Consider the following 15,597-nt stretch of genomic DNA (forward strand, 5'->3'; position numbering starts at 1 on the left):
AGAGAATTGGATTGGAACAAAGGGTCCCATATCTTGGCCTGCTAGGTCCTGTGATTTAACTCCTTTCGACTTTTTTATGGGGGAAATTAAAAGACCTTATATATAAGGGAAGAACCATTAGGACGAGAGAAGAATTACAGAAGGCTACTAGGCAAGCTTTTGGACTTATTACAGCAGTTTGCCTAATAAATCGTTGTAACTCTGTGCGCAAAAGATATTTATTGTGTATTCAACAAGGAGGTTCTCAGTTTGAACATCCTTGATGATTTTTTTTAGAAAACTATTCGTCACTAAAAAATAGGTTTTTTTAGTTTTGTTCTTTGTTTACTATATCGATTTCATTTTTCTAATTACTTATTATATATATTATATATTATTAATACTATGCAGATAAATACTAATATAGAATATTAAATTATGATAAAAAACAATTAGGTAAATAGGTCCACACAAAATCAAGGCCCGCTTCGATATAAAGATAAAAAAACCTAATATTTCTCTCATTCTTAGAAATAGATACCCTTAACTTTATATCATTGGAAAGGGTTAAACATCAGCATTTTTTTAAGTTCATAGCCCATTATGATATCCATTTAAAAAATTATATTTGTCATTATTTCTGATAAAAAGAGCAAGTATAGAAAAAAACTGACTACGCCACTGGATTGTGCTTAAAAAAGTGCCTTAAGAACGTTTTTACAGAATTTTATTATTCCGCGAAATAAAAAAGTTATGGTCAATTTTCCAAATGGTAAAGAATTCAAAAAGACCCCGTATCTCAGTTGGCAGTGAAAATATCAACAGGCGGTTTACGTCATTAAACGTGTCTCAAAAATCGAGCCCATGACATCTATGTCGGTTTTGCTCTATCTAGTAAGGAAATAGGTGTTCTTTGTCAAAACAGACCAATTTCGACCACCCTGTACATATGAGATCTGGGACAAACGAATCGCTCATCACACGTGTGATAGCGTGGCGTGGGGTGGCGTGGGCCCTAGTGTGTACGCAACACATGTAATTAAATGGAAAAACATACGCTCAGATCTTCATGAAGTGGGTGGCATGGCATGGCGTGTGGCCTAATGGGGTTCCGGCTTAATTGTCATCAGTGGCTTATAAAAAAATTTGCCTAACAGACAAAAATGCTTAACGTTTCGGAAAGTATATCTCTTTCCGTCGTCAGAAGCAAAAAAAAAGACAAAAAATAGACCGTTTATTCTAATCAATCTCTAAACTATTTGTTTTTTACTTTATGTATCACAAATACGTTGTTTGTATAATATCATGATTTACTTCATAAATGATGTCCCAAAATTAACGGAAGATTTTAATTTACCGCCAGTTCTTTCTGCCGAATTTGGATGTTATTGATGTGGTCATTATGTGGTTTCAACCCTTTTAATAACCTTGGTTTCAACTTCAACCAGACGAGACGGTGCCACATGTCAAATAACAATCTAAAAATTAAAAACTGTAATTCATATTTAATTCAAATGTTGCGTTAATTTTCGGATATCCGCCTTTATTAATTAGTAAGTATAAGTTTAAATACATTTAATTAGTTAATTTATATACATATTTTTACTATTTAAAATTGAAAAACGCTTAAATTATTTTTATATTAAAAAGAAAGGAACTAATTAATCCCATATTTGACGTCTATTGAACGGTTTTGTAAAATACGCACAGCAGGTAAATAAAAGTATAATATTCAAAATACGAGTACATATAAGTATAGTTTTTGTACAATTATTGAGGGCCAGTTATCATACAAATACATTTGAATTCACTTTTTACTCATCATTTAAATTGTTTGGTTTGGTTTGGTAATTTAGTAATGATGACTGATAATAATAGTATAGTTTTTCTTGAAAATCCTGTATATTTTAATGTATATCGTATGTTTCTAGAAATTGTAAATATTGTAAATTTAGGAAATTACAATTTTTTTGTTAACTAGATTATAAGTTATTAAAAAATATTTGAATAAAAGACTGCCAACCAATTTATTGTTTTTTCTTTTAATAAGAGCTGATAAAGTATTCTCTTTTTGGACAGACTTTTACAATCAAAGTTTACAATGCAGTTATCAACTTCAAAATATATTAAGATGAATTTCATTACAATTTTGGCAATGTCTATCATTTATGTGTCTCATAGATTGACAAATTTTATATTTGTTTAATCACTAAAAGATTTAATTTTTTAATACATGAAAATGTATAACGTTTCAATTTCATATACAGTATATTCTCGGATTGTCTCTACAAGAGGAAAAAAAACTTTTTTATTATTGACATTTTGAGAAAAATGCATTCTTTATATAAATTAGGGCTTAGAAAAAATTGGTTGAATTTTTTCTAAGCCCTAAAATTAATTGGCGTTTCCCTAATTTATATATAATTGGCATTTTCCTAAAAATCTATTGGCGTTTCTATGGTAATATCAATTTGATTTTATTCTTCTAGAGATGCTAATAGACGGTTATTCATTTTTATTAACGTCATTGGTGTGTTAAAGTATGACTGTGGTATGACATTTTCCTATAATTATCATCACTCTTTCGGTAGCATTGAACTAAATAAATTTTATGCTTTTATTTAACATTTTAAAACCACAAAAATATATTACTTCTCTAAAACGGTATGGAAATTTGGAAAAGTATAAACGGGAATTAACCATTTTAAAACAAGAAAAAATCTCTATGAAGAATGAATTTTTCTCAAAATGTTAATAATAAAAAAGTTTTTCTTATTGTAACGACAATTCGGGGACATACTGTAGGTAACGTTCCAAAAAAAAACGATAAAAAAGTGGAAAATCGGAACAAAATGGGCCAAGTTACCTTAGATTTTGCCTTAAAAATGTCAGTCGAGGATATACTACAATATACTACCTAATTTTTACATATAAAATACACTCTATACTCCATAATATAAAATTAGCAGAAGCTGTTTTTTGCCAACACGACTTTTGGAGAAACCTGTAGAATATATACGTCTGCTTGGAAGAACCTTTAAGAGGTGGCGCCACATGTAAAGAAATAAAAGTTTTACTCTTCTACAGATTTAATTTCTGTTTGTTAGTTTTATAACTCTTATTGATTTCAGTTATAAAATTATTATTCATAATATTTATACTGATATTAATCTAACTAGTATTTTTTTCTGTTTCTTATGACATTGTGGAAGAAATAAAAAAATTAATATAGTTTCAAATTTTATTTCTTTGTATTTATATTTAATTAGTCAACAGAAATACTTAAATTTAGAGAAGTGAAATACTAAAAAAAGTTGCAAAAAGATTTAAAATAAAAAAACTTTTTTTCCACAAACTGCCTCCTGTGAGGATTGAACTCACGACCCCTGGTTTACAAGACCAGTGCTCTGCCACTGAGCTAAAGAGGCTTATGATGTAAATACTGTTTATGTCAGATATATTATTTCTCGCAGAATCATTTATTTAAACTAAATAATTATATGCCTGCAATGTTTCAAACGGGTATTTTTTAATAATTTTTAAAAATTAAATTTTAATTAAATAGATTAGTAAAATAAAAAGTTAAAAGTTTATAAAACAAAAAGTACCTACCTAGACCTAGGCACCTAATTTAATTATTTTCTGAAAAGTTTTGTTAGGTACAAAATGGGTACAAAATACCTATTTATTTCGTTAGTAGGTATATTCTGTGCCTATTTAGTACCGTATGATCGAGAAAAAACGGCGTCAGCGATGGCTATGGAATGAAGATCGCTGTCATTTTATATGTAAATTTATATGGGAAATGTCATTGATGTTCATTTCCCAGCCAACTGGACGTCGTTTATTTTCGATCATACTGTATTTACCTACCATTTACTTCAATGCAAAAGTCTTGGTTTGTACGTTAGAGGACATCCATCAAAAATAAACCGGCAAATGTTAATTAATTTAAAATTTTTGAGGCTTTTTGTCAAAATTCATTGTTATGTTAGCCTGTTAACATTCCACATTATTGCCAATTAGATTAATATCTTAGATTAAGAATAAAAAGATTAATAGGCAGTTAGGGATGTACGATTCGAATCGATTTTAATCGAAGATCGATCTTTTTACCCCAAAAATCGATCGATTTTTTGGGTCTTGGGTGTTGATTTTTATCAAACGATCTTTTGGTATAATCGATCATTTTTTTCAAAATCGAAGATCAATTTTATTTATACAGTTTTACAGGTTTATTTATTTGTTAGTTGTTTCTTAGTTTTGCTTGAATATTTGTTTACCAGTGCATCCCTAGTAAAACACCATCTAGCAATGAATTGAAAAATTACTTTGATATCAGGTGTCAGATTTTTGTCGGTGATTTCCACATTTTTATATTTTAGATGACATATAAATATAAACCTATAATTATGTGACAAAAATTAGCTAGATGCAATCAAATTCTCAAAATGCTTACTTTCCTGTTAACTGCATAAAATGATTGTCTTTTCAAAATGATCTTTTCATTTTAAAAGGCATTTTATGTGGAGTTCTACCTCGAAAAGCAGCTACAATAATTATTTCTCTTATGTTGTCGACAATAGTTGGTCGAGTTTTGTAAACACTGTCTTTAACAACATATCCCCATAAAAACCCAGACTAAATAAAATCAGGAGAATTTAAATATTCTTTTAATTGGTGAATGCATAGTGCATTCACCAATTAATAGAATCATATCAATTCTCTCTGATGTAGGATAAGTTTGCATTTTCGGCAAATTTCTGAGAATTTTTTTTGTTTTAACTGACACAAAATTATAACTAGTTATTCAAGTTGGACTAATTAGACAGCTGTGATGAAGTAACGTCAGACATATCACAGCCACCTAGATTTTATCAAATAATAAAGATCTACTCAGATCAAATCATGTAAATGAAAATATCTAAGAAAATCATTGTTTGAGGGGTAGGCAACCTTAATAGTATTTTGACGAGACATGAATTCTCCATTGAATATCGGAATAATATACTGGACCAATGTTCAATATTAATTTTGTCCCACCCTGTATAACTTTTTGGATTAAGTTTTAATTTGATTTAAAGTACAATAGTTAATTTAACTACATATTAGGCTATACCGGGTAAATTCCAATTTAAATAGCTTTTATTGCAATTTAAAAATTGTTCTTTATTTCTAGAAAATGTTAAATATGTCAAAAACCCTACATTTTAGTCATATACTTCTCTTATAAAACTCACCTTCATTTTTCTCCCAGAATCCGAAAATCAATTAATATATAGGGTGTTCCATTACAAAAAACACAACTCTGATATGTAATTTTTTGGGGACACCCTTTAGAGCTCTATATATTTTTAAAAAGTGCTCTGAATTAACCTACATATGCTCACAAAATTTAATTTCAATACAAACTGTCTTTCTCCTTGGAGCCTCCGCGGCGTATGAGAGGCGCCACCCTGAAAAACGCTAAAGAGAAAATATGTTTCTTTTATCGAGATCTACCACCCCTTAAAATACTTGCACTTATTTATGGGACACCCTGTATTTTGGACAATTCATATCAATATCTTTATAAATTATAACTTAAGTGTTATTCTCTGATGTCTAAGCTATATTATAGTAAAATTGTAAAGTTTCATTAACATCCATTCAAGTAGATTTTGCGTGAAAGAGTAATAACAAACATCCATACATACAAACTTTCGCGTTTATAATATTAGTGAGGAGACTCCTTTTTATAATAAAATTGGTTATACAATTTTTTAGTTCACAAAATTAATTTGTAAATGGGACCAGGTTCACCAGCTGTCGACAAAATTGGGAAGTTCACAAAATTTAATTTATTACTTACTGTTACGAATTATTAGACTTATTTAGGTATAAATATGAATAATCATTATTTATTTTATAATTATTACTTATGGCGGATGCAGCTTTTTTAGATGATGTTATGCTAATTATTTGAAGAAAAAAGTTTTAAAACTTTCACAAAATTAGTATATGGATTATTATGCCCAATGCAGGGTATCCCAATATTCCGTGGACATACTCGCAGTTCATTGGACACAATTTACCCCTATACAAAAGCTAGAGGGCATCAAACTTTAAAAAATAAACACATTTTTTCAGATATTTTAAAAACCGTTATTCTGACTTGAATGAGATTTTGGGTGTCTATGTTTTGCTAAGCGCTCTAACATTTGGTTTTTACAAAAATCAAGAAACAGTACGTACGGGAAAGGTGAAAGCTACCCTATTTAAATTTTTGATTATGTAACAACTCTAACGAGCATTTTGTTTATTCACTTGTTTCGTCGAACTGCTTGAATCCATTTTAGCTTTTGATCAAATCGGTGTGAGAAACTATGAAGCTATAAAATGTTGTTTCGGGAAAGTTGAGTTATTGTATGTTATTGCACCCCACAACGCCCTAATTACGCTCCCCCGGCCCGGGCCTCCCCCCTAAAATCTGTAAATTGTGTAAAATATTAGGCTTTTGGGTTAAAAATGGCGCCCTAAAAAGCATATTCTACATTGCTTTTTATTTTGGGCCCCCCCTAAAATAAATTTCTGTATCCGTCCCTGCTTTACGCGTTAACATTTTTTCGCCATTTTTATTAACATTTGAAATTGTCACAACACAACACGACGCGCGACGCCGAGTTCGAATTCTTTTTCATTTATTTTTTTGCTACCTGAAACAGGGTTATTACATCACACAAATCTCGTACCTGAGTGTTTTATAGTCATAATAACTGCACTAGCAAAAAACTAAAATACTTCATTATGACAAAACTACGATTTCAGTATTATTTTAATGCGATCAACATAACGGCGGCGCGGCAGCGGCGGCGTAAAATACATACTAATAATTTCTGATTTCTGCCGTTGAAGCGCTGCGGTAGGAATTTGTTGAAATCAACTGAAATGCATCAAGCCCTATACCCTTTTTTACAGATAATACACTTTAAAAAAATTGTATCGATGTACAGGGTTGTTCACCACATACGACACGGAATATTGTAGCTAAACGATTAGATTTTTACAAATTGTAAGTTTTGGGTTCGTTGAAGGACTATTAGAGCTACAATTTAAAAATATTTTTACAAGACACAGAGTGTCCCAAATAAATAAAAAATATCAAAGTTGTATTTTTTTAAATGGAACACCCTGTATATTATGACATTTTTGAGTTTCTACGATTAAAATAAAGGTAAATTTTATTATGGTTTATTACACTTAAACCTTACTAGTTCTTGAAATATTTTCAATTTTGTGAAATTGCAGTATAAATTTTAAGGCTTCCTTTCTCCGAGGGTATCAAAGTTTTTAATACTAAATATTTACTGAAGTTTATTTATTGATCAGTTATTGTGTTTCAATAATAAAAATTTTACTACCTTATACAGAGTGTTTAAATATTTATTTTAAATAATTATTAGCTTTAAACGGCAATAACTTGTTTAATTTAACTGGAACACCCTGTATATTTTATGAGAATCAGATGCACAATTTAATTGTCTATCAAATTGTATTATACCATTTTTTACCTATCTCTTCAAGTTTCCGTAGAAAATGCATTTTCTTGTAATTTAGAACTCATTTATCAATATACCCATGGAATACTGACATTTTAGATTATTTTTAAAGATGTACCAAATTTTTAAAGAGTACTACTAATATTGTCGATATAGTTCGTTTATTTCATTAAAAAATAAAAAAAAAACTGTTTAAATATTTGTTAAAGACGACCAATTAATAAGATTCCACTATTCAAAATACATGAATTGACTGTTTGCGTTGATGTATGTGTGAATTATGTATGTGTATTAGACAGTGAAAAAAAAAACTGAATTATGTATGTGTATTAGACAGTGTGGTAAAAAACTAACACCTTAAAAATGATATTTTATTTTTTGATAAATGCTTATTTATAACAACAGAGACGTTCATTTTCATAACTTATTATTATATTGATTTCTGATTCAAATCCACATTTATTTAGAATAATTTATTAACGAACACAATTAAGTATGTAATTAATTAGTATTTGGTCGGAAATACTGGTGATATATTTAATTAATGGTATATTCTTTTATAAAGATTTAAATAGTTTTCTTTTTGCATACAAATATTGTGTATGTTAATAATGCATGTAATGTAATAATTTGTACATTTGTTGTTTTAAAAACAATCTAAAATGTCAATATTCCATGGGTATATTGATTAATGAGGTCTAAATTATAAGGAAATGCATTTTCTACGAAAACTTGAGGGATAGGTAAAAAGTGTTATAATACAATTTCATAGACAATTAAATTGTGCATCTGATTCTCATAAAATATACAGGGTGTTCCATTTAAATTAAACAAGTTATTGCCGTTTAAAGCTAGTAATTATTTAAAATAAATTTTTAGGCACTCTGTATAAGGTAGTATAATTTTTATTATTGCAACACAATAACTGATTAATACATAAACTTCAGTAAATATTTAGTATTAAAAACTTTGATACCCTCGAAGAATTGTACCATGAACCCATGAAGCCTTAAAATTTATACTGGAATTTCACAAAATTGAAAATATTTCAAAAACGGTAAGGTGTAATAAACCTTAATCAAATTTACGTTTATTTTAATCGTAGAAACTAAAAATGCAATAATATACAGGGTGTTCCATTTAAAAAAATACAACTTTGATATTTTTTATTTATTTGGGACACTCTGTATCTTGTAAAAATATTTTTAAATTGTAGCTCTAATAGTCCTTGAACGAACCCAAAACTTACAATTTGTAAATATCTAATCGTTTAGCTACAATACTCCGTGTCGTATGTGGTGAACAACCCTGTATATCTATTTATCACCTATTCCTACTCCGTTTGCTACTCGTAATAAATCCACCGTTCCTGATCTACCGCAACATGCCATTGCCTGACACCCAGCAGCAGCTTCAGCAAGCGAAACATATTCCTGCCAACTCGGCGTATTTTCTTTCTCTTTTTTCCTGCTTTCGTCGACCGTACGACACGCAGTTACTCCGTACGTGTGAACACACCTTTGCGTACAACGGTCAAGCGGAGCCAGAAGTGCTTTCCCGCCTTTTTTTAGAATTTCTATATGCCTTCTTAACCTGCCCGAATCTCCCTCGAGCGCTAGATAATGATATGGCCAGCGCGAGACAGCATTAAAATAGAGGGTCGGCCGGCGGTGCACGATTTGTTATTTACAAAAGAACAAACGCATGTCTAATGTGTACGAGATTGATAAGAGGGCTGTTGCCGATAAGAGAAAACAAGAAAATATCGCGCCGGACTGCGAGTGCGCTGCCCTGCGTTGCCAGATCGGCGCGTATTGAATTCGTCTCAAGCAATCCAGCATTGGTTGTATTCTAAGGTTGTATTATTTCGGATAGAAAAACTTTTTTATTATTGACATTTTGAGAAAAATGTATTCTTCATAACAATTTTTGCTTGATCTAAATCGGTTAATCCCCTTTTATACTTTTTCAAATTTCTACACCATTTTAGAGAAAAAATGAAAATAAAAACATAAAGATATAGTTAAATTTTTAAGTCCTAAAAATTAAACGGCGTTTCTATGGTAATATAATTTTGAATTTATTCTTTGATAGATGGTTATTATTAATTTCCATTTACGTCATATTGTAGTCACACATAGATAAAGAAAACAAGTTTAGACTGGAATGCTCGACTTGCCGCCAAAACTTATAATTGTTTTGGAGCGCATACGTTGTAGGGCGCTGCTATAGCGGTTGCTAAGATCAACCGCAAACAAGAACAGAAATAATTTTCTCTTGTCAAAGTCAGGATCTTCAGAAATTATAAAATCTTTTAAAATTTAAACCGCTGTCATTGAAAAAATACCGAAAAGTGTTTAAAGCGTCCATCTTCATAGTAATTATTGCTGTCTTGTGAGTTTAATTTAAATTTAATTTACTCAAACCCGTGATAATTGTCAAAAAGTGGCATTAAAGACTTAAAAAGCTGTGTGAACTGTGACCTGCGAAAACCATCGTGGATCGTGACATAACGTCGGTTTCCCATGTTTCATAGGTATTTCATAAATGTCCTTTATATAAAATAAAGTTTCTTATATGCAACACACTGTATTTTATTTAAGAAATTAAAATAAAATAATAATAAATTTGAATGAGTAATATTTGGCGACATAATTCTGGAAAAAGCCGAACCGCTCCGAAATTATCAAAAGCTTTGGAAAGCGACCGTTGGAAGTTTAGAAAAGTATAAAATGGATTAACCATTTTAGAACAAGCAAACATTTTTATGAAAAATGCATTTTCTCAAAATATCAATAATAACAAAGTTTTTGCTCTTGTAAAGACAATCCGGGGACATACTGTATACTTATTACAATACTTAATACTGGGAACAATACAATAATAATAATCTATAATAATGTTTTTCCACAACTTTTAAAAAATACGAGCTAATTTATAAAATAACTATTGTTAATAACATTTACAAATTCGCAATTCTCCGATTATTCCTACAACTTGGCATCGTCGCCGGCAAAAAGCAACAATCGGTGTGACTCACTGACGCGCTCTCCCAGTCCGTCTCAACTTGGAACGGGGTGAGGTTAGCGCGCGCCCTCTCTCGCCCGACACGCGAACTGTCAGTGTCAAATTGGCGCGCCGGCAAAAAATTCAAATTTCACCGCCCGCACGCACCGATTGATTTTGAATTTCGCCCGATTTTTGTGTTTCATTTTATCATCGTCAGCGTCTCATCCCATTATTTTTGTTGTGTTTTCGTACAGTGCCAAGATCGATTGATTATTGTGTTTACGTTTATTTATGTTGTGTTTTTGCGTGCCATGTGACTAGAGTTTTCGTTTTGTTGTTGTCATTTTGTTGTTGCAAAACTGTCCCGTTGTTGGAAACATGTCCAGGCGAAAGCAAAGCAATCCGAAACCGCTTAAAAGTGAGTCTTTTTATCTGGTTTTGTGGGAATTTTAGTTCGTTTAATGTTTGTTTTAACATCGATGCTGATAACAACGTGATCTAGATAAGGAAATAATCAGAATCCGGTTTAGTTTTTAACTAAATATAAATTGTTTTGTTATTGTTGTATCGTTTTAGTTTCGTGATAAATATGTGCGATTAAATTGCTTTACAGTGAATGTTAATGTTACTGTTTGCGTTACAATGTAATTGTAACATTCTGTATGCAACAAGTTATAAAAATATACACGGCTAAAAATAATATTGTTTCAGATATAAATAAAATTATTGAATTAAAAAAATATTTTTAAAAACAAGTGCTCTAAAATGAAGAAAATAAACTTTGAATTAAAATAAATCCATTAATTTATTGCTTTACACAATTAATATGATATAAACGCTTGTTGCGATAAAAGGGCAAATAAAAAAAGGTGCCGCTTGTGTGCGGCCAGATATTCCTTCGCACTTATAATATTAGTGTGATAGGTAACTATTTTATAAAATATATTTTTATTACTATTACTTATGTCAATATCAAGTTACATATTGTATTCTTGTTTATCTACATAAATATGGGGAATGCCATTGATCGTCATTTCCAAGCCAACTGGACGCCGTTTTTTTCGATCATACGGTATTTTTCTTGTTAATTTTGGAGAACTGTTCTTCGATGAGGGGTCCTTTTAAATATATTATTCGATTAAGGGCCTTTATTAATCGACTTATACAGGGTGAGTCTTAAATAAGTGCAAATATTTTTAGGGGTAGTATATTTCGACCCCAGAAACACGATTATGAGGTTCTTTTTGCGAAAAAAAAATGAAAATTTGGATTTTTTTTTAGTAAAAAATGGAATTTGTTGATAATATAGCAATATAGGTAGGAGATTAAATTTACAAGAAAGAAAATCCAGAAAAAATCCAGTGGTTCTCAAAATGTTAGCAAAAAATCAATTTTTTGGGAAATTTTTACAGCAAAATTCGGATATTTTAGATTTATTTGAAAAACGGTAAAGAGAAAATATGTTTTTTATCGAGATCTACCAGCCCTGAAAATATTTGCACTTATTTAAGACTCCCTGTACAATTTTTCTTTATATAATTTTTAGATAATTTTCTTTTATACCTAATTCGACTAAAGTTCTAAATAAATAATTTGACTAAATAACCTTGTCCAGTGGCAAATTAAATGCGCCAAAACACGGTGGGTTTATCTTATTTAGTTTGTAAATTTCTGGTGGCCATCTTCTGACTCCGTCTTCAAAATAGCTTCATGGTACCCTAATATTAATTGCATTGTCACCGAAGACATTCAAGTATACCAAATTTGAGCCCAATCAAGCGCCAGGAAGTGGTACCATAATTTGGTACTACTTTATGTGCTTTATAGTACCGTATTATTGCATTGTCGAAGATATGCAAGTACGGCAAATTTGAATCCAATCGAACCTTAGGAAGTGGTACCAAAATATGGTTCAATAATACGGAACCACTTTATATATTTTGTGGTACCATAACATGTGAATTGTCACCGAAGATGCAAGTATATCAAATTTTACCCCAATTGAACGTCAGGAGGTCGTACCGTAATATGGTACTGTATTATGGTACCACTTTATGTGCTTCGTTGCATACTGCATTGTTACTGAAAATAAGCAAGTGTATATCAATTTTGAACCCAATTGAACATCAGAAATTGGTTCTAATTCTACTCGCGAAGATTTGAGTCAAATTAACAGGGCAAGTAAAGAGGCCTTTTTGCTTTTATTAAAGTATTCAACAAATATTTTTATTATATTTATTTTTTTATACTTTACTCAAAAAATTGACAGTACATAATTTATCTTTTATTTTTTATTTCTTTAATATTATTATTTAATTGCTTTTTTCGATGGATTGTAATTTTTTAATAAATTATATTATTATAAAATTATTAAATAAGGTTTACTTAATGAATGTTTGAAATATTACTAAGCTACAACAGATTGTAAACATAAAGCGCAATGTCAGCAACCGAGCATTGATTTATTTAGATACTGTTGCTTATTTATAGTTCTATTTATTACTTTTAATACTCCGATTACTTTTGTATGTTTGTGATTAAATAAATTAAATTATAAAAAATATTATGTGTACTTATATGTTATTGTCCAATGTCCGAAATGCGGTAAAACCTAGAATAAGCGCGCTAAACCTAGGATTTACCAATGAATTAACACCCTCCAAATAACCACTCTAACCAACCCGAAACCAACTCCGCATTTCGGACATTTGCAGTGACATATGTACAGGGTGTCCCACTTAAGATGGATACAAGATACAAGCCAATATTGGCAATATCTTGGTTGTTTGTTGAGCGATCTTTTTCATTTTTCATATTGGGCAGGAGGCTGTATGGCTATAAGCCGTACATTTTGCCCAGGGTAAGAAATGCGATACCTCATAGACGTACGTTTTAATGGGGTTTGATATTTGTCGAGTCAAGAGTAAACTACCCTTAGGACAGTATTTATTTCAAATCTGATAAATTATATTGAATCCTCCTTACCTAAGATACTTAAGTTCTAATTTTGATAAATATTGATACAGGGTGTGTCATTAAAATAAGAAATAAGACATTTTTGTTTTTATTATTATTTATTTTATTAATTAACTTACGACGCCACTGCATAAACAACTGGTTTATTATCAATAACCAATTATAACCAATTATCAATTAATAATCGTTTTTTTATGGTGGTGTGGTCGAAGATGTTGACTTTTAGTTCGTTATAGTTTTATAAGTCTTTGTTTAGAGCATATTTTTCAAAGTTAATAGTGATTGTTTTAAGCATAGAGAGTTTTAAATGTCTAACTATTTGGATTTTTTAAAATATTCCTCAATAAAACGAATAAAAGTCATATTTCAGATTCCACTGAAAACTGGGTTTTTAAATTATTTTGTAACTCATTTTATTCATTTGTTATAAATAGGCGGTTGAAGCGTAGTGCTAGCCACATTACCACAACATTACCGTCCTTGTATACCGAACGGCTCTAGTATGGCAAGCTGTACCTTGCTACTCCCAAGGCGTTAAACGCTATATACGGGAGCTATTATTATTATTTTATTCATTTGTATTAGCAAACTTTTTTTAAAGTAAACAAAATAAATTGAAAATGTTTAGTTTTTTTTGTATCGTATCATTATGGAAGCTATCTGAAAACTAAAATCGATTATTAATTGATAATTGCTTATAATTGGTTATTGATAATAAACCTGTTGTTCATCCAGTGACGTCGTAAGTACTTAAAAAAATAATAATAAAAATAAAAATGTCTTATTTTAATGACGCACCCTGTATCAATATTTATCAAAATTAGAACTTAAGTATCTCAGGTAAGGAGGATTCAATATAATTTATCAGATTTGAAATAAATACTGTCCTAAGGGTAGTTTACTCTTGACTCGAAAAATATCAAACCCCATTAAAACGTACGTCTATGAGGTCGTATTTCTTACCCTGGGCAAAATGTACGTCTTATCGCCATACAGCCTCCTGCCAAAAATGAAAAAGATCGCTCTTTATAATATAAAAACAATATTTCTATTTTTGTGGTTTGGGTCCTTTGGATTCCAAATTGCTGGTTCTCCTTCGTAAAGTTTGAAAAATTCTATAACCAGTTCATTTGACCACTCCATTCTTCAAAACATCAATAAATGAGAAACTTAATTTGCAAAAAATACACCTATCTCAACGAGTATTCTGCGACGATATGAAGAACGCTACTGAGACTGTAAAACATTTTTGTTTAATACAAGCCTACGTGGGAATGGTAGGAAATGATTCAACAAGTTCAGACAAGTCAAGCCTGCTCGTTCATCCTTTGACTTGTGCCACATTTACCGACAACTGACCGGAAAACCGCGCCGAGCCGAGCCGCTTGTCGCATCGACGAGCGCTCTTATTCCCACGACGCGTGGCTCGCCAAATCGCGCGCCAAACTCGCCAAGTCCCGCGTCGTGGGATGCCGGCTTAAGGCGTAAGCTGTGTCTCGCTAGCTCGTGTGTCACGGCCTTGAATTTTTACTCCTAGCGCGCGTAAAGAAGTTTCACTTCAAAAAGTACATTATTTTATGTAAAATTTTTAATTCATCCTCACTTCCCACAGTGAGGAGTTAGAGTAAATATGAATTGTTTTGCAAAATACTTAAGTCCCCGTTTGTCTCTTCCTTTAAAAATCAAGCCAAGTATATCAAAAAAGCCATCAAAAAAGAGCCATTTATCGTCGTGACCCTGTATATGAATATAAAATTGTGGAGACAACATATTTTTTAAATATATGTGGCAGTTTCTCAGATTAGGTATTTCTTAACTGTATCTTTTATCATATTATTTATCTTGATTTATTGCTTTTTCGAGCTTATTTTCTAAATATCTGCATTAATTTGCACTTTAATATGGTAGATCTAGGTAGAGTGAAACTCTTTACTGCATACAATAAGAATAAGAATTATTATAGCATTTGCATGACGCGATTCAAATTTTAATACATTTTTCTGACCGATATTACAGTCAAATTTCTTTGAATTTCTGGTACGGCACGAAAATAATAGATTTATTACGTTGTAATTCCGATAAGTTATGCGCTATT

General features: G+C 30.7%; 1 protein-coding gene and 1 non-coding gene across 2 annotated transcripts in view; one reads left to right on the forward strand and one right to left on the reverse strand.

Annotated features, from left to right (window-relative positions):
* Nucleotides 1-3,335: 3,335 nt before the first annotated feature.
* On the reverse strand, nt 3,336-3,407 carry Trnat-ugu. Its single transcript has one exon. It is a non-coding gene; the product is annotated as a tRNA-Thr (tRNA).
* A 7,177-nt stretch (nt 3,408-10,584) lies between these two features.
* LOC115885819 (zinc finger protein ush) overlaps nt 10,585-15,597 on the forward strand; it is a 461,524-nt gene continuing 456,511 nt past the window's right edge. Inside the window, exon 1 of the mRNA XM_030904854.1 lies at nt 10,585-10,944. Coding sequence (XP_030760714.1) covers nt 10,905-10,944 — 40 coding nt within the window. The 5' untranslated portion in view covers nt 10,585-10,904. The remainder of the gene's footprint in view (nt 10,945-15,597) is intronic.

This window comes from Sitophilus oryzae, unplaced genomic scaffold (assembly GCF_002938485.1).
Source record: "Sitophilus oryzae breed Bouriz unplaced genomic scaffold, Soryzae_2.0 scaffold_111_pilon_pilon, whole genome shotgun sequence".
Classification (NCBI taxonomy): Eukaryota; Metazoa; Arthropoda; class Insecta; order Coleoptera; family Curculionidae; genus Sitophilus; species Sitophilus oryzae.